The 24,701-nt window shown below is 31.8% G+C and overlaps 1 protein-coding gene and 2 long non-coding RNA genes across 3 annotated transcripts in view; 1 reads left to right on the forward strand and 2 right to left on the reverse strand.

Moving 5' to 3' along the window:
- Nucleotides 1-447: 447 nt before the first annotated feature.
- LOC143062241 (uncharacterized) lies at nt 448-1,725 on the reverse strand. The gene is made up of 3 exons (XR_012974629.1): nt 1,343-1,725; nt 740-818; nt 448-484 (listed from the first exon to the last, which is right to left on the reverse strand). It is a non-coding gene; the product is annotated as an uncharacterized LOC143062241 (long non-coding RNA).
- Nucleotides 1,726-2,965: 1,240 nt separating this feature from the next.
- LOC143062034 (uncharacterized) overlaps nt 2,966-24,701 on the forward strand; it is a 37,896-nt gene continuing 16,160 nt past the window's right edge. Inside the window, exons 1-3 of the mRNA XM_076233886.1 lie at nt 2,966-3,271; nt 18,032-18,169; nt 19,192-19,355. Of these exons, the coding sequence (XP_076090001.1) occupies nt 3,046-3,271; nt 18,032-18,169; nt 19,192-19,355 (528 nt within the window). The 5' untranslated portion in view covers nt 2,966-3,045. The remainder of the gene's footprint in view (nt 3,272-18,031; nt 18,170-19,191; nt 19,356-24,701) is intronic.
- On the reverse strand, nt 10,815-13,731 carry LOC143063582 (uncharacterized). Its single transcript, XR_012975051.1, has 3 exons — nt 13,565-13,731; nt 12,264-12,453; nt 10,815-11,454 (listed from the first exon to the last, which is right to left on the reverse strand). It is a non-coding gene; the product is annotated as an uncharacterized LOC143063582 (long non-coding RNA).

A 24,701-nucleotide genomic window follows, 5' to 3' on the forward strand; every position in this document is an offset into this window, starting at 1 on the left:
GGTTGCCTTCGGCTGTTGTTTGCTCTATGGTCGGGTGGTTGTCGCTTTGACATATTCACCATTTCCTTTCTCAATTTTATTATTCATAATATTATACTTATATTTCATTATTTATATTATTTGTTGTCATTCTCCGCCATTGATACAAACTGTTTGTAATTATAAAACATGTATGTAATTATTCACTGATGCTATTATATTTGTATATGTAAATTCTATAAGCTGTATTGCTTCTGAATAAAAGACTATTATTATTAGGATTAAAAACAAAATTACAACATATGAAACAAAGGAATTTATGTAATTGTTTATTTCCAGTTAATCATTGAACACAATCAAATATAAACTCATAAAATCATAAATTCATATCAACGTACATATACATTATATTGACCAATCAAAACAATTTGAAAAATGTCCTATTTTCATTTTACAAGTCAATAAGAGCTTCTCCTTTCGTAGTACCCAACTGCTGGTCACTGGCCTGAAAGATAGAAAAATATTGATAAGCAACTAAGTAGAATTAATCTAAAAATATAAGTATACGAACTACAACACCAAAAAGTAAATGCATGATTTAAGATCAAGATAACAACATTAGAACCTTGGTATAAAAGCATAAATGTACTGATGAGTCAATTGATATTTTTAATATAAAACTTCTTTTCATGCTAAATATCATTCATTTGATCAAATATATATTGACATTTTTAAAATCAAATACACTTCGGATTCTTACCTAGCAATATAGTTGCTACTGTGCATTATCTCCTCTTTTAGCATGTCAAGACAAATGATTTCCTCTGCACTTCTCTCATCTAGAATAAAACAATACATATCAATAAAAATATAATTAAGAAGGCACAACCGCTTATAACTATTGAAGAAAAACAAGCATCTTTTTATTTATTTTGAGCATATGTCCAATGGCAGTTGATTGTGCATTTAGGAAGTGCTTACTAAAACAATGAACTCGATATGACACTGGTTTTGCGAATGATGCACTCGGCAGATTCCACTTCCCTTCATGTTCCATTATAATCTGCCGAGGAGTACCAAATGAAAATTGTCCTCACAAACTCCTTTCCAAGAATATATCTATATACATATAAAATAATAAGTGCTAGCTTGCATGATAGAACATTAAACAACTCTTATCTTTACACAAGATAGTCTGAACACTAAAAGCTCTTACAAGCACTTGTTTAGTGGGATGGTTCCCCCTTTTTCTTCTCCTGCATTGACTATACGGTAGTGTACTTGTAAATAATACTTATAACTGTCAATAATCATTTAAAATTGGCAGTACAAAATAAAAATCAGTATAATTATAACTCCTTACCTTTCTGAAACAGTTAAGTTACGGTAAGTTATGGCCAGAAGTAAACAGCGTGGCCTTTGACTTCGGGTTCTTTGTTTCTTCTTCCCGCTCAAAAATTAGCACGTGGTATGCATCCCGTCTTCGGCCTAAATGTGTTGTAATTCTAAACGTGTTTAGGAAAGTGTCTAAATATTGAAGTGCTTAGAATTTAAACACGTTTAGCTTCATATACTTGACGATGTAGCTAAACATGTTTAGCACAACAACATGTTTATTGCAAAGTGCCGAGAGCCAAAACATGTTTAGTGCGAAGTGCTGAGAGCCAAAATATGTTTAGTTTTTAATGCTTAGAAATTAAACACTTTCCTAAGCACATAAGTCTTGCAACACGTTTAAATTCTAAGCACTATTTTTACAGTGTATATAACTGGAGTTTGTTGGTTAAATCGGTCAACATGCGTGCGTGACTGTCCGATAAAAGACACACAATAACACGAATAACGAAATATAATTATGTGAGGAATTCTAGAATTAAAAACCCACTGAACAATCACAATGGATCGAATTAAAATTTAAAATATAGCCTTGCATTGATAATCGTCACGTGTCATAGCTGATGACAACGGTATACTACTATTGCCTTTATTTATGGTCCATTTGTCATTTGAACATAAGATAGGTTTAAACAAAGAGATTAAATAAACGGTACATATACCAATACACTCACCTATACAGTTCTCTTGTCCTTCAGAATTTACACTTAAGTCATGTTCCTTGCTAATAAAAAAGTTAATTTGATTAAAAAAAAAGTTGCATCTGACGTTTTTATGGCGTTTCGACGAGCAAAATAATTGATATCTACTCAGATTGGCCTTAAATCCATATGGATTCCTCATAGAGCAATATTTTCCAATAAAAAGGAGTCACAGCAAACTCTTTTAAAGACTTTTTTAAATTTGTTTAAGATTAAGATAAGGTAAATGGTAATTATCTCATAAACTTCAGATAACGAAGCAATCTAAAAATTATTTTGCTTAAGTTTAGGTGGAAACCTCTTCGCAAAAATTCGTGAAAGATATGTTGTAGATTAAGCATGATATTGAAACAGGGATTTATCAAAGATAATGATTCTGAAAAAAATACAAAAACAAAAGATCCATTCCACAATCTATTAAAATACATATCAGTTATAAACGTTAATACTTGAAAATGTTGATTGCCTTTTTGTTAAATCAATGTAAGCAGAAAATGATTATATAAAAAAAGAAAAACTTCATATTTCCCCCAAAATGCATTTGCTGGAAATAACAAAATATTGATATTTTTTCTTTATTATTGGAAATATTAGAATAATCCAAACATTTCACGTTCAAACTGTTTAGTTTTCTGGAAAGCATTATGAAATGTATCTTGATTTTGAAAAAAGATGTAGTATTTTCATAATTAAATGCCTAACATAATTGTGACGTGACACAATCATATCTGTGTTCCTCCAGTTACATATACGGTTCTTCTTTTGTAAATATGAAACTATATGACTTTGATCTACTGCTCAAATTCATAAAGCAAAGATTCCAAATTTAAATATCCAATCATGTGGAAATAGGAATATAATTTGTCGATTGGCTACGATTATATATATTTGTTATCATTACACTCTGATACTCTCAAAATAATACGACCAGTTTAATGATATTTAGACAGATTTTTGACTACTGTGTTAAATGCATCACAAGGTTGTTATCGCAGTGGTAGGCTTTGTTCTGACAATTGTAGCTGCAGTTTTCGATGTCATTGGGTTTATTGCCCCATATTGGTCATGGATTGATAAATCTGTATCAATATCTGGAACAGTGATAAATCTTGAACATAACGAAGGACTTTGGAGATACTGTCTAACAATAGTTAACGTCACATCTTGTGGTTCACAAGGAGACAGAGATTTGGGATGTAAGTAAACATTAGTATAAAAGATGAGAAGGTTTTATGATTTTTGTTTAAACAAAAGAAACTGTTTTAGGGTGAAAATGACAACAGAGTATAGTTCTATAAAATGTATAATTTGATTTTTACCATTTTTGTTAAAAAATTTTCAAAAGTACAATTCCTATCCAGTAGGACAACCGGATGTGCCTTTTTGGCCAAAATGTGATTCGGCGGCGCTCAGTAGTCCTACGCCGAAAATTGGACTTTTTTGCGTCGGCCGACGTCAGCTGAAAAATGGCGCGCTTTTGTAAAAGAATATCTTTCGTTTACAGCAAAGTACCGGCGGTAAATGCTGTTGATTGTAAGCACATTTATAAAAGAAAAATATATGAGTTTACTTATTATTTTCATGTTTGAACAAAAAAATAAAAGAAAATCTTATTTTTTCACATCTGAACATAAAATTTCGGATTTCGATTTTCTGCACTGTAGAATTAAATAGCGATATTAAAAAGGGGTACAAAAAAAAGCATATCCTTCAATTACCTTAAATTTTTCACATCGTAATTTCGCTAGCTTTTCACATCGAAATCCGTAAAGAAAAGGGGTGTCCAAAGAAGGGCAAAAAATTGTACCCATTTTAAAGTAGGGGTCTCCTTTTTTTGAAGATTTTTCCTTGCATGGCGGGTAGAATTAGAAATTGGAAAAGATTCTGTTTTTAAAGTAAATATTCATTCAACTATCAAGAATAGCTGAATCCTTATATATGTAACCCCTATAAAAATATCAATATGTGTCAATAAATTGTAAAATTATAGATTTTTTTTCGAAATTGAAGAAGGCGCCATTTTCGCCTATTTCTCTATTACGTCTATTGGTCTGCTATAATTATTAGATGATTTTAAAAAATCTCCGCCTCGATTTTTTTTATACTTTCATTTTGTAATCTTTGGTACATAATGCAGATGTTATGAAAGAATTAGGCACTTCTATCGAGTAGAAATGGAGAACGGTCATCTTTATTTTGTATGTCCCCACTATGGGGGCGTGGTCCTCCTTTCACCTTGTTTCTGAAGTACATGGTAGCTATTCATCTCTCGAAATTAATTATCAACTAAATATCGTTGAAACAAAATGAATATATTTTAAGACATCGATAAATTTTAAGTGCTACTGTTTTTTTAACAGAATATGCCGGAATCGACCCCATCCGATGTTGTGTCAATACATAGATAAACGTTGTCAATTTCCGGCGCCGAAAATGTCAACGTAAAATGTCATTAAAAGTTGGAATATTCTCTTCTTTGTATCAATTTTGTTCATCTTAATGTCAAGAAAGTCATGCAATATGTTGACTTCATATCAACGTTATACCAAAACAGGCCTTACTTGGTAAACTATCAGTTTAAGGGACGGTGCAATATTTATCAAGCAGGGGGGACCGGTGCAAATCGCAAAACCTGTTTGGAAAAAAGTATTGTCCCATGCTGATGTGATAGGAAAAAAAGTTATGTCCCATGACCTATATTCATTAAAAAAGTATGTGTCCCATGAATATCATGAATATATTGAGTGAATAAAAACACAATCTGTACCTTAAATAACGTAAAGCAACAATATTTATTGTGATATAAATGTTTTTGACAATCATTTTAACATTCTCGACTAGTCTTGACCTTCAAATTTAGTTTTGACTGGTGTAAATCAGCCCATCTAACTAAATCAAATATTGATCTTACAAAATTCAAGCTTATTAGGTAGTTTGATTTATTGCTGTGAAATGAAAGAATTTAATTTTACAATAGGTAAAAATAAAAATTATTATATAAATTCAGATAGGCATCTTTAATTTTTTTTATAACTTTTTCAAATCAACTTGGATTTTCATCAAACTATTCAGCTATCTTAGATATATATTAAGCTTACTGAATCCCATGTCATTTAGTTTTTTGTTGTATTGCTGTAAAATTTAAGAATTAAAGTAATCTTGGTAAAAAAAAGCTAGGATTTGCAATTAAGATAGGCATCTTTAATTTTTTTAATAACTTTTTCAAATCAACTTGGATTTGCATCAAACTATGCAGCTATCTTAGAGATATATTAAGCTTACTGAATCTTAGGTCATTTTGATTTTTGTTGTATTACTGTCAAATTTAAGAATTAGATAAATCTAGGTCAAAAAAGCTAGAATTTGCAGTTCGAACAAAATAGAGATAGTACACTTTACAATTTAATTGTTAAATTTGACAGCAATACAACAAAAAACAAAAATGACCTGGGATTCAGTAAGCTTAATATATATCAAAGATAGCTGCATAGTTTGATGAAAATCCAAGTTGATTTGAAAAAGTTGTTAAAATAATTAAAGTGTACTATCTCTATTTTGTTCGAAATGCAAATTCTAGCTTTTTTTACCTAGATTAATTTAATTCTTGAATTTGACAGCAATACAACAAAAAACAAAATGACCTGGGATTCAGTAAGCTTAATATATATCTAAGATAGCTGCTTAGTTTGATGATAATCCAAGTTGATTTGAAAAAGTTATTAAAAATATTAAAATGTACTATCTCTATTTTGTTCGAACTGCAAATTCTACCTTTTTTGACCTAGATTAATTTAATTGTTAAATTTGACAGCAATACAACAAAAAACAAAATGACCTAGGATTCAGTAAGCTTAATATATATCTAAGATAGCTGCATAGTTTGATGAAAATCCAAGTTGTTTTGAAAAAGTTATTAAAAAAATTAAAGTATATTATCTCTATTTTGTCTGAATTGCAAATCCTAGCTTTTTTTTTACCAAGATTACTGTAATTCTTAAATTTTACAGTAATACAACAAAAAACTAAATGACATGGGATTCAGTAAGCTTAATATATATCTAAGATAGCTGCATAGTTTGATGAAAATCCAAGTTGATTTGAAAAAGTTATTAAAATAATTAAAATGTACTATCTCTATTTTGTTCGAAATGCAAATTCTAGCTTTTTTTACCTAGATTAATTTAATTCTTGAATTTGACAGCAATACAACAAAAACAAAATGACCTGGGATTCAGTATAGCTTACTATATATCTAAGATAGCTGCATAGTTTGATGAAAATCCAAGTTGATTTGAAAAAGTTATAAAACAAGAATGTGTCCACAGTACACGGATGCCCCACTCACACTATCATTTTCTATGTTTAAAGGACTGTGAAATTGGAATAAATTCTCTAATTTGGCATTAAAATTAGAATGATCTTATCAAAGGAAACATGTATACTAAGTTTCAAGTTGATTGGACTTCTACTTTATCAAAAACTACCTTGACCAAAAACTTTAACCTGAAATTTGCACTATCATTTTCTATGTTCAGTGAACCGTAAAATTGGGGTCAAAACTCTAATTTGGCATTTAAATTAGAAAGATCATATCATAGGGCACATGTATACTAAGTTTCAAGTTGATTGGACTTCAACTTCATCAAAAACTACCTTGACCAAAAACTTTAACCTGAAATTTGCACTATCATTTTCTATGTTCAGTGAACCGTAAAATTGTAGGTCAAAACTCTAATTTGGCATTTAAATTAGAAAGATCATATCATAGGGCACATGTATACTAAGTTTCAAGTTGATTGGACTTCAACTTCATCAAAAACTACCTTGACCAAAAACTTTAACCTGAAGCCAAAAACTTTAACCTGAAATTTGCACTATCATTTTCTATGTTCAGTGAACCGTAAAATTGGGGTCAAAACTCTAATTTGGCATTTAAATTAGAAAGATCATATCATAGGGCACATGTATACTAAGTTTCAAGTTGATTGGACTTCAACTTCATCAAAAACTACCTTGACCAAAAACTTTAACCTGAAGCCAAAAACTTTAACCTGAAATTTGCACTATCATTTTCTATGTTCAGTGAACCGTAAAATTGGGGTCAAAACTCTAATTTGGCATTTAAATCAGAAAGATCATATCATAGGGCACATGTATACTAAGTTTCAAGTTGATTGGACTTCAACTTCATCAAAAACTACCTTGACCAAAAACTTTAACCTGAAGCCAAAAACTTTAACCTGAAATTTGCACTATCATTTTCTATCAGTGAACCGTAAAATTGGGGTCAAAACTCTAATTTGGCATTTAAATTAGAAAGATCATATCATAAGGAACATGTGTACTAAGTTTCAAGTTGATTGGACTTCAACTTCATCAAAAACTACCTCGACCAAAAACTTTAACCTGAAGCGGGACAGACGGACGAACGGACGAACGAACAGACGGACGAACGGACGAACGGACGCACAGACCAGAAAACATAATGCCCCTAAATGGGGCATAAAAAATTAACATGCCTATCTGAATTTATATAATAATTTTTATTTTTACCTATTGTAAAATTAAATTCTTTCATTTCACAGCAATAAATCAAACTACCTAATAAGCTTGAATTTTGTAAGATCAATATTTAATTTAGTTAGATGGGCTGATTTACACCAGTCAAAACTAAAATTGTTTATCATATTCTGTTTCTGTTTGAATGTTTCTTGTGTGTATTTTTTGGGCTAATTAAAATAAAATGTTTACTATTTAAGCATTTGAAAAAAGTGTATGTCCCATGCATTAAGATAATGAAAAATCATCAGGTCCCACTACTTTGCACGTTGAAAAAAGTACATGTCCCCTTACCATTTGCACCGGTCCCCCCTGCTTGATAAATAATGCACCGTCCCTAAGGCCACATCATCATCATCATTCATGAGATTGACTTGTTGACATCGTACTTATAGTTGATCAAGATTCATTTCGTGCATATTATTACCGGCCACTGAGTTTTTAAAATGAACAACTTATCTGTTTGGTCATATCGATTTCTTTCATAATTTTCCTTTCGTTCGTTAATACAATTATCGTTATGTGTTTTGTTTCTTTTTTTTTGTCAAAAAGGGGGGGGGGGGTTCTTTTAATTTTATCAAAGGCTACATGATTTTTAGGGGCTTATGGTTCTCAATTTCTGGTTTGCAGTGAAGGTTCAATATCTACTTGACTTTACTTATTTCAAATCTGCAGTTTCTTAGGTCAATGATTATTTATAATTACTATATTAGTATTACATATATATATAGTAATATAACTATGCATAGGGGGAGGGGGCAACCATTTGCTTTTCTAGGTATGATTAGGTGGTGGGAATTCGAAGAGAATCCTGGTGTGTTTGTACTAGTGCTTGTCTGTCCTAGGTGCTTTACCTTTATATCCATTCAACGGTACCTGCTCATTTTTTTTATTTTGTTTAATGTAAATTATTTGAATGAAGTATGTAAAAGTTTGTTGCCAACTTTTTTAATAAACCGCATAAACCATAACATTGGAGATCTATAGAAGGATTTTTTTCTAGATTGACTATTTATTAATTTGCATCCATTGCATCATATGCTTTTATTTCTAAATATATTTCACTTTTGCATACAGACGCAGAATATTCCTTTTCAGGTCGTCTTGTGTCATATTATTTAGGGAACTTTTGTAAATGTAGCTTACTATACATTATTGGTTCTGCTAAAATAAATGTTGAAGGCTGATCATAAAATATTTCCATACACCAAATATAAAATTGAGAATGGAAATGGGGAATGTGTCAAAGAGACAACAACCTGACCATAGAAAAAAAACAACAGCAGAAGGTCACCAACAGGTCTTCAATGTAGCGAGAAATTCCCGCACCTGGAGGCGTCCTTCAGCTGGCCCCTAAACAAATATATACTAGTTCAGTGATAATGAACGCCATACTAATTTCCTAATTGTACACAAGAAACTAAAATTAAAAAAATACAAGACTAACAAAGGCCAGAGGCTCCTAACTTGGGACAGGCGCATAAATGCGGCGGGGTTAAACATGTTTTCGAGATCTCAACCCTCCACCTATACCTCTAGCCAATGTAGAAAAGTAAACGCATAACACTACGCACATTAAAATTCAGTTCAAGAGAAGTCCGAGTCTGATGTAAGAAGATGTAACCAAAGAAAATAAACAAAATGATTTGTTGAACAATTGCATATATATAGTATTAGAAAAAAAGACCAAAACTCAAAAACTTAACTTTGACCACTGAACCATGAAAATGAGGTCAAGGTTAAATGACACCTGCCAGCTAGACATGTTCACCTTACAATCATTTCATACACCAAATACAGTAGACCTATTGCATACAGTATAAGAAAAACAGACCAAAACACAAAAACTTAACTATAACCACTGAACCAAGAAAACTGCCAGTTGGACATGTACACCTTACAGTCCTTCCATACACCAAATATACAAGACCTTTTGCTTATAGTATCTGAGATATGGACTTGACCACCAAAACTTAACCTTGATCACTGATCCATGAAATGAGGTTGAGGTCAAGTGAAAACTGTCTGACGGACATGAGGACCTTGCAAGGTATGAAATACCAAATATAGTTATCCTATTACTTATAATGAGAAAGAATTTAATATTACAAAAAATCTTCACCTTTTTTTCAAGAAGTCACTGAACCATGAAAATGAGGTCAAGGACATTGGACATGTGACTGATGGAAACTTCTTAACACGAGGCATCTATATACCAAGGATGATGCATTCAGGTCTTCAACCTTCTAAAATATAAAGCTTTTAAGTAGTTATCTAACACCGCCCCCGTAGCAGCCGGATCACTGTCCCTTTGTCAAGCTTTCTGCAACAAAAGTCACAGGCTTGACAAAAATGAGGAATTTTATTAATTATACAACAGTGATATTGCTTTGAAATTTTTTTTCTTCATGAAAACAACTGAGTCAATAATCTGATTTTTTTTATTAAATATGGTGACATTTCACTTATGCACATTTTAATGTTGATGATTCTTGCATATTTCAAAATCCTCTTTTTACTACACATTGAGCCCATAGACAGCTTAAGTTTCATTTATTCAATCCTGCACAAGTTCAACAATAATGTCTGCTAATAAACACTTGAACCACCTCGATTACCATGTTGTACATAGAGAATAATACATGGCAAAATCCGTATCATATGTCGTATCATCCCAAGACATCAATATCAGCCCAAGGGCCTTTAGGCCCGAGGGATGATATTGGTCGAGGGTGATACGGCATGTGATACGGATTTTGCCATGTATTATACGCTTTATCATATATTTCAACAGAAGAGTATAATATTTTATGAACTGTTTTCTGATCCATAGCATTGGGTTACCTTCAGTTCTACTTGTTTCAAAGGCCTAAAAGAACTGCACAATTACTTATTCGAAGCACCTAAGTTACCTTACAATTTGCGTGCTGCTGTTTTAAAAAATATTTTGTTTATTATTGTATTTATTTGAGTGTTTTGTATTTTTTATAGTTGCATTTAGTGTGCCAAAAAATATGAAAACTTGACGTTCGTGACGTCACATACAATATAAAGAACTTGATGTTCGTGACGTCACCTACTAAACAATGACGTCATTCAAAAAATTGACCTATTTTGAGGGAAAAAAAACAAATCGGACTTTATGTAAAAAAAAAAAAAAAAAAAAAAAAAGTAGGGGTGTGATAAAGGATAGGGGTGCGATAAAGGGTAGGGGTGTGATAAAGGGTATGTGATAAAGGATGCGCATGAAAGTTGCGCGATATGGATTAAACCGCAGGCTGTTTAACATCAAGTTTTCATATTGTTTGTGACGTCACGAACATCAAGTTTTCACAACATATTTTTGGCACACTAAATGCAACTATGAAAAATACCAAACACTCAAATAAATACTATAATAAACAAAATATTTTTAAAACAACAGATTGTAAGGTAACCCAGGTGATTCGTATAAATAATTGAGCAGTTATTTTAAGGCTTTGAAACAAGACAAAAGCAAAACTGAAGGTAAGCCAGTGCTATGGATCAGAAAACAGATCATATAATATAATACTCTTCTGTTGAAATATATGATAAAGCGTATAATACATGGCAAAATCCGTATCACATGCCGTATCACCCTCGACCAATATCATCCCTCGGGCCTAAAAGCCCTTGGGCTGATATTGATGTCTCGGGATGATACGACATATGATACAGATTTTGCCATGTATTATTCTCTATATATCTCTCATAACAAATTTTATATAAATTGCTGATTCCAGGTATCAAAATTTTCATCCTCCAGTAAAATTATTCTTCTGACAGGATGTGTTGTATACTGAAAATAAAAGAAATATTTTGTTATTAAATTAAGTTTGTTGATTCAATTGAAAAGTAATGATGAATGATAATTATAATATATTATATTTCATTGTTATTGGCATCTTTGACCAAAATATGGTCTGCTTAAGTCATTCTCTTATCTGAAGAAAATGGTCAAGTTTATTAAACCACTTCATTCTCATGGATATGATGCACATCATGTAAGAGTTAATTCCCTTATATTGTTTTTTATCTTTATAAATCAATTTTAAATTACTGTACCCTTCATTCTTGAAATTTGGTTTTAAATCCAAAATGAAACTATATTGAAATTATACAGCATAGATAATAGTATAAAATCTTTAAACTAAATAAATGTATTAAAAGTATACCATTTGGCCTTAAAGTCTGTGTATGATTTGGCCTATAAACTATAAATTTTAACTTCCATCCCCAATTTATTCCATTGGCAGTTTCTTGTCTAACTGTTAAATGTAAAATATTTTCAGTCTTTCCTCAGGGGTTTCATTATCTTTCATCTTGACTGGTACTTTCCATGTTTCTAGGTGGTACTTTTCAATTTATTCTATGAATATCTTATATAAAAATTTCTACATTTAGATGGTACTTGACAATAGCATAGGAGGGTAAAAGTACCGGGTACCGCCTCCTAATTAATGGCCTGTTTCCTTATCAAAATAGTTTTAATACATAATCATGATAATGTCTATCATGTTTTTGTTACATATTTGAGGGATTGAAATCATAGCGCATTGTAAATAGCCCACTGTTGTTACCCTGAACAGACACATTTGGATTACTTACCCTAAATATATTCTAGTCATATTGCTTTCTATTAACAAAATAATTTTGCTTTCAACATTACTCGTCGTTGACTCTCTATTTGAATATGTATATCATACATGTGCATGTACTGCAATTGTTTTTGATGATACATGTATATAAAAGTCCTCTGTTTTTAATTTCTGATTCATAGTGAACATCTTTCTTCATCCTGTAAATATAAAGCAAATGTACATACAATTACTAAATCAGTTTAATATACAAAATTATTCAAAGCAAAATTAAATTTTGCATTGTTATTATCAACACATGAATACAAATTTGCCAAATAAATTACCAAGAAAAAACATATTTTCTTGCTCTAATGAAGACCCATTGGTGGCCGTCGACTGTTGTCTGCTCTTTGTTTGGGTTGCTGGTTCTTTGACATATTACCCATTTCCATTCTCAATTTTATATATTTATTATGTATTATAAATTGTTATGCCTCTAGCATTTCTGCTCAAAACATAAAAGTTACAGGCAAATAAAACATATAACAGTGTACATAAATATCTAACATGTCCATTGTACAATGCAAGCTGAAATTTTATACATTTTGGGGGCACTCTGACACAACCTAGTTTTAATTTAAATTCATGAACCACCACTGTCATAACAGCATTAATTGGATAATATTATGATATTAATGAAGTTGGAGAACATTTTTTGAAAGTAATTACTACAATGTATTGTCAATGGATTATCATTTCTAAATACTATAATAAAACAGTCTGTATAAATACATTGTATATGACTATAGCCTATAGGAATAATATTACAGTTTTACTTGATGGATATAAAGAAATTGTACAGGCATATTAAATTTGTTAATATATCCTGCCATTCCTGGTCATGGGGATACATGTTAATGCATGTGTAAGCTCTCAAATGGGTGGTTGATTCAGTGGTTAATTTCAATGAGTAAATTTCTTTTAGAATATGAGATATGAATTTAGAGAATGGCCATCCATCTAATTTTTATTTTTTTTTTTGTATATGGGAAAGAGGAGTCTGTGCCTGTGATCGCTTTCCCTTTGTATTTTATGTTTATGAAAGATTTATTTTAAATATATCACATTTTGGTGTATATAAAATCAGGGACACAAATGTTTTTCCAAATGAAATATTATACCAGGTATAAAATAGCCAACAGTGAAAGTAGGTGTCTAAATACATTCCAATGATTTAGTACATGGACTTTTGAGTTAAACCCGAGACGTTCAGCAGAATTCGTGTAGCCTCAGTAGCCTTGAAATTACCCCCCTTTTTAGAGAACTTACAATCGGCATGAAACTTGATCATACGTGCTTTCGAATTTTATTCATTTTGGTCCGTATTTGCAGTTAGAGGTTTACAATGTTCTATTATCTGAGCAAGAAGTGATTGCGTGAATATTTTCCATGGAGATCGTGAAGAACACCTTGACCAGTTTGAAAACGGATGTTGACAACTTGTGTTGGTATAATATTATGGAACGCCATGACTGCCTTATGTTAATGATCAGCATTATATGCAGTGCTCACACCATTATATTAAGTGCTCACAACATTATATTAAGGGATCACAACATTATATGCAGTGCTCACACCATTATATTAAGTGCTCACAACATTATATTAAGGGCTCACAACATTATATTAAGTGCTCACACCATTATATGCAGTGCTCACATCATTATATTAAGTGCTCACAACATTATATTAAGTGCTCACAACATTATATGCAGTGCTCACACCATTATATTAAGTGCTCACAACATTATATTAAGGGCTCACAACATTATATTAAGTGCTCACACCATTATATGCAGTGCTCACATCATTATATTAAGTGCTCACAACATTATATTATGTGCTCACAACATTATATTAAGTGCTCCCAACATTATATGCAGTGGTCAAAGCATTATATGAAGTGTTCAAAACATTATATGCAGTGGTCACAACATTATATGAAGTGATCACAACATTATATGAAGTGCTCACAATATTATATGAAGTGCTCACAACATTATACGTTTTTTGTTGTATGATGAGATTGTTGTATGATGAGATTGATGTATGATGAGATCATTCGGTAAACATCGTTTTTTAGCGGAAATTACCGAATCCATAATTTGTAAATTACGGTAATGCCCAGCAAACAAATTTAAACAGTTATTAAAGTCATGTGATCATAAGGCAGTATACAATATTTAAAACTGATTGAAATAAGTAAGGAAAAGATGAAACTAAGAAGTGAATGATTAAAGTAGTTCTGTTCGTCGTAAGAAATACGAATGGCAAAATGTAAGTGAAATAATAAAAAGTTTATTTAATGAAATATCGAAGGGAAATTTGTATGACATATTCCTCGAGTTCATTTCCTACTGAAGAACTTTAGCAAGGTGCCACTTTATAGTCCGTACTCAGTTTAAAAAAAGCTTAATTACCTTTTAAATAAAACAGTCAGCTTTCTATAACACATAAGCGTCATATTACGCTAGCTTATATATGTCATGATTGAGTCATTTTTGGCATCCATTTTCAGAATTTGTCATTTCACATGAATAAGTATCTAACAGATATGGAAAATGCAGTTTAAAGCATTTCATTGTAGGTGTTTAACATAACTTTAGGCAGCAACCATTTAATTTTTTTTTGGGGGGAGGGGGGGGGGGGGCTATTGATTTTTATTTTTTTCGCGACAAGTCGAAAATATTTGTTTTAATTCAATTTTAGCATTACATATATTGGCAGCTAGGGGTGAATCAACCAATTTTTTTTCTCAGAATCAAAAACAAATTATTTTTTTCTCCAAAAACTGGAAACACACTTTTTTTCAAAAAAATCCATAAATTTTACCCTTTCAAAACCCAGTTTAACATTATTTTCATTTAAAGTTATCATCTCTTATGAAAACTGAGTTTGTGGGGATGAAAAACGTTTACTACGTTTGTTCGTCATTTTGCACGGTTAATATATATAAAAAAAGTGGTATGCTTGATAATGAAACATCTTTCCACAAGAGACAAAATGACATCACAGAAATTAACAACTAAACGGCCACAGTACGGCCTTCAACAATGAGCAAAGCCCATACTGCATAGTCATGCAGCTATAGAAGGCCCCGAAATGATAAACGTAAAACATTCCTAATTTATGTACAAACAAACGATCGAAAAACTAACATGTATATAACACATTAACAAACGACAACCACTGAAATAAAGGCACCTCCTGACTTGGGACAGCCACATATACAGAATGTGCGGCGGGTTTTAACATGTTAGCGGGATACCAACCCTTCCTCTAACCTGGGACAGTGGCGTAACAGAACAACATAAGAACGAACTATGAAAATCAGTTGTAAAAGGCTTAACTCATCAGATGGGTACAAATATAAATCCATCTACCAGAAAATAGAGTAGACGTGGGCGGCTACTTCTATATCCCAACAACAAAAAGACACTATAAGTACTGATCTGAGAGTACTCGCAATTACTGACAGCTAGTTCAAAGCCACTAACAACTAATAAAAAAAACATGCATCTAAGTTTTGCATTTAGGTAAAGATTGAAACAAACTGTGAGTAAAATAGAATGATTTACTATTATTGGATAGTAACGATTGTCCATGAAAAAGGAGTCATTTTCAATGCTCTTCAACTTTGTACTTGTTTGGATGTATAAATATTTTGATATGAGCGTCACTGATGAGTCTTATGTAGACGAAACAAGCATTTGGCGTACTAAATTATAATCCTGGTACCTTTGATAACTACTTGACCTAAATTAATTCTGGTTAAGGTACATTAAGATACAAAATATAATCAACTACAAGTCATAGAAGAATAATATCTTTTAGATCGCACTTCATTGATAACAATGGACCTCGAAAAAAGATTCAAATTTGTGTTTAGGTCCAGATGATAGCAACAACACAAAAAAGAGGAATGCTATTTGTTGCTGAGCACTTCTTTGATTTTATTTAAAGTCCACACAATTTATTTTGTAACGGAAGCACAAAAAAAAAGATACTCATTATTATGTCAATATATAATTGTAATATAATTATATTAATGGAGAACTTCTAGTATTGTTTTACTGTGAATTCTTCTCGTTGTTGTGATTGGCGTTCTAATTCTTCTCACATACAAGCTTGTCTATAGTCTGAGGATTTCTGTTATTTTTGCTACCAATTTTTTTCCATATCCCATGTTAGGATCAATCTAAAAGGTTGAAAATTTCATATCTGAATATTTTTTTCGTTATCTGGAAAGTTACTTTTGACGGCGGATCTTGATTGTTTCTGTGGGGCTTCTTTCTCGTGGATAGGGATCACTCACGGGGAAAAAAATGGAAAATTGTCGAAACTAATTTGACTTTTATGTATACTAGCATAAAATCGAGAATGGAAATGGGGAATGTATCAAAGAGACAACAACCCGACTCCATAGAAAAAACAACGGCAGAAGGTCACCAACAGTTCTTCAATGTAACGAGAAATTCCCGAACCCGGAGGCGTCCTTCAGCTGGCCCATAAACGAATATATATTAGTTCAGTGATAATGAACGCCATACTAATTTCCAAATTGTACACAAGAAACTAAAATTAAAATAATATAAGAAAAACAAAGACCAGAGGCTCCTGACTTGGGACAGGCGCAAAAATGCGGCGTAGTCCGAATTATATTCTTAAAAGAATTTAAATTCACAAACTAGTTTTTTTTGCACCAAACAGTAATAACTGTTTAAATTTGTTTGCTGGGCATTACCGTAATTTACAAATTATGGATTCGGTAATTTCCGCTAAAAAACGATGTTTACCGAATGATCTCATCATACATCAATCTCATCATACAACAATCTCATCATACAACAAAAAACGTATAATGTTGTGAGCACTTCATATAATGGTGTGAGCACTTAATATAATGTTGTGAGCCCTTAATATAATGTTGTGAGCACTTAATATAATGGTGTGAGCACTGCATATAATGTTGTGAGCACTTAATATAATGTTGTGAGCCCTTAATATAATGTTGTGAGCACTTAATATAATGGTGTGAGCACTGCATATAATGTTGTGAGCACTTAATATAATGTTGTGAGCACTTAATATAATGGTGTGAGCACTGCATATAATGCTGATCATTAACATAAGGCAGTCATGGCGTTCCATATAATATTTCCGGAGACAAGTGCGGATACCTTAGACCGAAATCCGAATGTAATACACCAGTAAATAGTTGATTCAATACTAGTGATAGTGTATGTCAGAAAAGGAAATGATGATATATTGGATTTCAATTTTCATGTTTGATAGAATTTTATACTTTATTTTTGCCGTTTAAATCATTTCTTTGGATTCGAAATCAACTGAAATATCTGGAATAAACCTTTACCTTTTGTGTTGTTTAGCATAAAGTTTAAGCATCCAAGAATGTCATTAATGCAACTTTTCAGCGTGGAATGCCAAATCCAACGTCAAATAATGGCCGCCATTACGTATTGACAACGTCGTCTAGTGAACCGTATCACTGAGCGGCGAAATCCTTACTCAGGCGCTTCCGGTTGTCCTACTGATCATCACCCGTGGCACAATGTTTTCATGTTCATTGACAAGTTTTATAGTCATACTTTCTTGATATATAAATTGTACCAGGTTAAACTAATGTGTCATTGATCTAAAATTTAATTCGGAAAAGACAGAACATTGAATTGATGCACATTTATCTAATTGCTTTCTTTTTTATTTTATTTAAAGCGTGGTTCACAGAGGTTCAAATTACGGAAACACTTGGACTTCTGTGCCTCTTGGCTGCTGTTGTTGTTCTCTTCGTCGGAATTTTCGTCTGTAAAGACGTTCTCAAATGGGTTGGCATTGGATGTCTAACAGGAGCAGGTAAAATTTACACAATTGCAATAAAAATGAAATATATCACATTATGTCATCAATACTTGATACTAAAGTGATGATGTTTTAAAGAGGATTAAACTATTATCAGTTAACAGTTGACGGTCAAAAGTATAATCACAAAAATACTGAACTCCGAGAAAAATTCAAAACGGAAAGTCCCTAATTAAATGGCAAAATCAAATGATAAAACACAAAAATGAATGGACAACAACTGTCATATTCTTGACTTGGTACAGGCATTTACAAATGTAGAAAATGGTGGATTGAACCTTGTTTTATAGTGCTAAACCTCTCACTTGAATGACAGTCGCATCAAATTCCATTATAGGTAAATTTTAGATACTGAAAAACATACCTAAAAGAGAAATAGTAAAATATACTTATTATTACACAATAAATAAAAGGTCAGAGGACAGTGATGTGTCTACATTTTATGTATTTAATCTACTTTCGAATAATAAAACACAATTTATTGATCTTAGGGTTGAATTTGTCTCTATTTAATTAATGTTAATTACTAAGTAACTCCTCTAACGGAAAAAAAATCTTTTTACTATCGCCGCAGGTAACATATCAGCAATTTAAAAAATTGCATAAACAGCATATCGAAAGTAAAATTACAAAAATACCGAACTCTAAGGACAACTCAATATGGAAAGTCCGTAACACTAATGGCAAAATCAAATGTTCAAACACATCAAACGATTGGATAAAAGCTGTCATATTCATGACTTGGTACAGACATTTTCTCATGTAGAAACGTACAAAGTTGCTGATGGTCTTCAATCAAAAAAATATTAAGCTGATGTTAAATCAAGTACAATATTATATGATTAGGAACACGCAAAGAGAAAGTAATGAACAGATAAAGTATTTCTCCAAATACAGTAATTCGTTGCTTAGTAATTTAATTTATCATATCATTGTAACAACTTTAAAAATTGCATTCTTGAGCAGATCTTGTTATGCTTATTCATATCAACTACGTCTTACTCCTTTCTTTTCAGAGACATTTATCGTGATTGGTGTGCGAATATATAAACAAAACGGATCAAGTTTACGAACGGATAATACTGATTTTGCGTTCTATTTTGTCATCGTCGCTTCTGTTTTCGCCTTTGCTGCATACGCATGTTTAGGCGGTTACACGTACATGAAATACAGATATGATTAATGTGTGAATTTATTATTGCAACAACTTGACCACTGGAAAAAATGTGAATGCGAATGAGTCAATGTTATAAAAGAAAACCACTGCTGAAATTTTGAAAGCCAGTTTTAATCATTTCGAACTTGATACTGTCGTTTTTTTCCCTGTACTAATTTAATTGGGTTTTAGTATTAAAAAATTAGTATAAAACTACATACCAAAGAAGTTGTGATTAAACAAAAAGAATAACAAGTTATGACTAGTTTTTGACGTAAAACGAAATATTTCCTTTGAATAGTATTTGACATTGTAAGATTGATAAAAACCAGTTAGAACGGGGACGTATAATATTAATCTTCTTTTAGACAGATAGAGAGAGAGAGAGAGAGAGAATGCAACACATTATGAACGTTAAAAACCCTTAAAAAAACTTCTGTCCTACCCTGTCCCCAGAATATCAAATGGTCGCTCCTTACAGTATACATCAATATGCAATAATACGTCTTACAGGATGGGAAATCTTTAAAGAATGACACAAAAAAAAACACTTACAAAATGTCTACTAGTGTTGCACAAGATGCACTCGCCGTGGTTAATGAAAAGTGAAAATCGAGTGATAAGAATAAACATAGAAAAGAAGGTCGTTAAAAATGATATAAAAAAAAAACGTTTCAGAGCAGAAACGTCCACTTCATTTGAACTTGGGTTGATAGTTGTCTAATTGGCAATCATACCACATCTCCTTGTTTTTATATTGTCACACATTGTCCAAGTTAGGGGAAGGTTGAACGTTCGCAAACATGGTTAACCCTGCCACATTCTGTATGTGTCTACCGGTATCCCAAATCAGAAGGCTGCAATTCAACCGTTGTCGTTGGTCTCTGTCGATGATATTTGTTACATCGTTTATTGTTTTGTAAGTTGGTTTTTTCGTTTGAATTGTTATACATTTGGTAATTTTGGAAACTTTAATGACTCACTTTCATGCGGTATGGATTGTTCATTGTTGAAGGCTGTTCACTGTCCTGTATTTGCTTACAGCAACGTCGTTTGTCTCTGGTTGATAGTTGTCTCATTGGCAATTGAACCACATCTTCTTATTTTAAACTGAACAGGACAGTCAAAACAGTATAAGGTAAACTTTAAGTAAAGTAGTTGCAAGTTTTATTACAATAACGTTATTCTATTTGGTAGAAATTTACAATAAAAAAATATAATTTACATCACGTTAATATCGATCGAAGTTGGTATTCACGTGTTCTAATAGTTTATCTCTAGCATTACTGGCCCAGTGGTAGAAAAAACATATGATGTGATATGCACGTGCACGTGTTTACAGCAACTATATTTTTTTTCCTTTCTGTAATATAAAATAAAACTATTGCCAGTGTTTTCATTTACGTTTTTTTCTAGAATCAACGCTTTCTAAATTTGTCGCTGACATTGACTCCACAAATTACATTCAATTGTTTTCTTCGTATGCTTTATATTTCATTATCTTTAGAACATACTCACCCCATCTCGACCAATGGAAACTTTTTTCGTGAAGTAATCTGTTGTTCGTTCGCTCGTTGAATATTTTTCAATTATTGAATACTGCGATTAGTAATTCTATAATTATTTTCAATCACGAAATGTTAATTTTTGCATTTATTATCTGAATAAAGTAGTAAGAGCTTAAAATGTGACTAAGAAGCATGGTCATCGTTAAAATATTCAGACCTCTAGTTGTTTTTCTCTATTTTTCTCTTTTTTAGTGATTGTACTGTTAAAAGCCTTAACATTTTCGTATGACTAATTTTTTTTTACCTCCGAAATAGCTTATCTAAGCTTCATTTGGCAATTTTTGGTCCAGAATGCTTTTCAATTTAATACTTTATTTTGCCGTCACTGGGAGTCGAATCCTTTCCTTGCAGTTTGTGTTTTGTAATTGATATCACATCAACAAACCCTATCGACTGGCAATGGGTTATTATTAAGATGATTAGTTTAAATAATAATATGATACACAACGGTACAATGAACACATAGGGCATGCACCTATATATAAAGAAGTCTTTAAAAAGGATCAACCAGCAAATTTAATATGTACCGGATCTATGTTTAGAATAGGCGATACTGTGATAAAAAGGGGACAAAAATAATTACACAATATAGTTATATATGAAGATGATGTTATGAAATCGTGTTGACAAATATGTCGGTTAATAAATAGACGTGCCTGTCCCAAGTCTGGAGCCTGTAATTCAGTGGTTGTCGTTTGTTTATGTGTTGCATAGAATGAAATTCAAAACAGTGTGGCTGTGGCCATTGATTGACACATTAAATTCATCCATTGACTGGGACAATTTACGTGAACGTTTGTCTGTAACGACCACTGTTCACGACGTACCTACGATAGACATTTAAACTGTGGGGTCACCAAGGTTTCTTAACGCCTTTAATTATAAAATAATTCGAAAAATTAATCAGAAATAACCTTTATGTTTTGATTTATATAATTGATATAAATAAAAACATCGTGTTATTTCTGATTAATTTTTTCGAATTACTTTATTAAGGTGTTGAGAACCTTTGGTGACCCCATAGTTTAAGTGTCTTTAAAAAGAACACATTGAGCAGTGGTCGTTACATACAAACGTTCACCTAAATTGTCCAAGTCAATTGATGAATTTAATGTGTCAATCAATGGCTACAGCCACACTGTTTTGAATTTCATTCTATTTGTTTTTCGTACATTTTTTGTACATTAATAAGGCCGTTAGTTTCTCGTTTTAATTGTTTTACATTCTCATTTCAGGGCTTTTTATAGCTGCCTATGCCGTATGGTCTTTGCTCATTGTTGAAGGTCGTACGGTAGCCTATAGTAAGTTCTTAATTTATGTGTCATTTTGGTCTCGTTTGGAGAGTTGTATCATTGGCAATCAATACCACATCTTCTTTTTTTATATTTGTCTAGGTCAATAATTTGTACCATACTAATTGTTTGTGTAAAATAGCTCAGTAATATAGGTAAGTTTTGGTCAATTGATTTAATCCCAAATCTTAAACATATCAAATACAACATAACTCAATACACTATGATATTTATAGATACTGAGTTTTGTTTTATTTAATGATTTGGGAGCACGCTCTCATACCCCATGGCCCACCATTGTCACATGCCAAACGAAATATCATCTGATACCTAAGGTAAAAAACTCTATAGTTGTTGGCCAACATTTCTCAGATAAGAGAGACTATCTTTTATAGAAGATAATGTTGAATCATAATGTCCTTTCTAATTGTCCGTTTATAAATTTTGAAATTATTATGAAACTAAGGTTTCAACTCCCTCAGGTAAAGTTGGCTTTAGATGAATTTGGCTATTTATTTTAGGTATTTTTACATATAGCTCTTCAACGATTTTCGGTACTTATACATCTTCGGATTTCAATTGTTTGGCTTTGAGCGTTCCTGATGAAGGTAAATCCAGAAAAGCGCTTCGGACGCAATAAATTATTAAACGTGTTGTTTTATATTTCTACATAGCATGACCTTAGTATCTACAAAGTTCTGTGAAATTGAGAGAAGTTGCGGTGACAAACTGTCGCTAGTATATTTGGGGCAATATTTCTAAGCTCAAAATGACATAACTTTAGAAGAAGAAAAAATTAATCATAATTTGATATTAGCATGTTTATATAAGCATATCTACATGGTATGTTCATTTTATCTACAAAGTTTCTTAACATTCTGTAGTTTCAGAAAGACGTTGCGATGACAAGAACAGGACTGAAGGACGGACTGGCGACTAACGGACAGACGAACAGGTTTAAAATATTATACCCTACGAGACTTTGTTCCGTAGCGGTATAATATTCTAAAAATGAAAACTGATCGTAGGTTACTTTACGTCAACTCGTACGAATAAATGTTTTCGTATTTTTGTTAATGGGCAAATGACCGTTTGTGCAAGAAAAACGTACGTATTAATATTGAGTGTTTCTCTCGATTACTTAGTGATATCAACTCTGAATATACGTATTCTTTCAAAAAAACTTTTTGGTGTGAGTATATTAAAATATTCAAAACAAATTCCTATAAACTTTCATTCAAACAATGGACATGTATAAATTATGAACATCCCTATTAAAAGTCACCTTGTTGTCGACATGCAGTGACCGACACGACATCATTTAAATACCAGGTGTTCATGTAAACACTGTTATGCAATTCATTCTTCTTTAAATTAAATATACATATATAGTATAAGTTGGTAGCTGCGAGCTTTAGATGAATGAGGTTTAGAGTCAAATTAGAGATTTGTAGGTTTAGAAGAACCATTTCTCCATAAATGAAAGGTCTGCAGAATAAAATTTTAATTTTTTTCGCAATCATATATGATTGGATAAAAAAACCAAACACTTCTTTTAAGAGGAAAGGAAGAAATGAGAAAAGCGAGTACAAACCCGGTGACCTGATTTTTTTAATTGGTCTTACTCATTGTTGAAGGGCGTATGGGTTGCTAATGTTGCTTACATTTTATGTCATTTTGTTTCCTAATGGAAAGTGGTCTCATTATAAGAATAAAATAATGGGGTACGAGTATGTTAATTGGCAAACTTCGGCAGATTCCGTTACCCTATATTACAGTTCTACAGATGTGTGTCGAATGTGTTTGCGTTAGTCACTTTATTTTCAAGAAACACGTACGTTTGCGATACATACAAATATTACCAAAGGAATTGTAATTGTCTATCATATGACCATTCTACTATATTGAATATTGTGTATGGTAACTTCCGAAGATAAAGATATTGTGATCTTTAACTGAATAAACATGATAAAACATAAATAACATTTTAATTTTATACACTATTTAAATTCGTTTCAAACAAATATAGTCCTATTACTTCATTCATAGACACAGGATAGACAATTTTTGTAAATGCTGTTCAGTTGTGAATTTAGTAGGCCATTTTTACACTTATAAAGCCCGCTATATCCCAGGACAATGAAAGGTTTTTTTATTTATCAATTTGCACATTTTGTATAGGAATACATAAAATCAAAAGGGTATAACTGAATTGCACGCGGAATTTTTATGTGACGATTTGTTACATAGAATTAAAATGACTACAGGAAATTTCAACTGCATTTGTTTTACTCACACACAGGGTCAAAATCTAAATGTACCAAACCCTATGTACATAGGAAATTAAATATACATATTTCCATGAAATGCAATCAGTATCCAATTCTATATATTTTAGCTAAAGATATTTCGAACGCAATTCATTTATAAAGTGTTGTTCACTCTCATTTACATAGAACAAGAAAGAAATAAGCATAGGTTTTCCGAAAACTTGTAATTTTTAAAATTAC

The sequence above is a fragment of the Mytilus galloprovincialis genome, chromosome 2, assembly GCF_965363235.1.
Source record: "Mytilus galloprovincialis chromosome 2, xbMytGall1.hap1.1, whole genome shotgun sequence".
NCBI classification, from domain to species: Eukaryota; Metazoa; Mollusca; class Bivalvia; order Mytilida; family Mytilidae; genus Mytilus; species Mytilus galloprovincialis.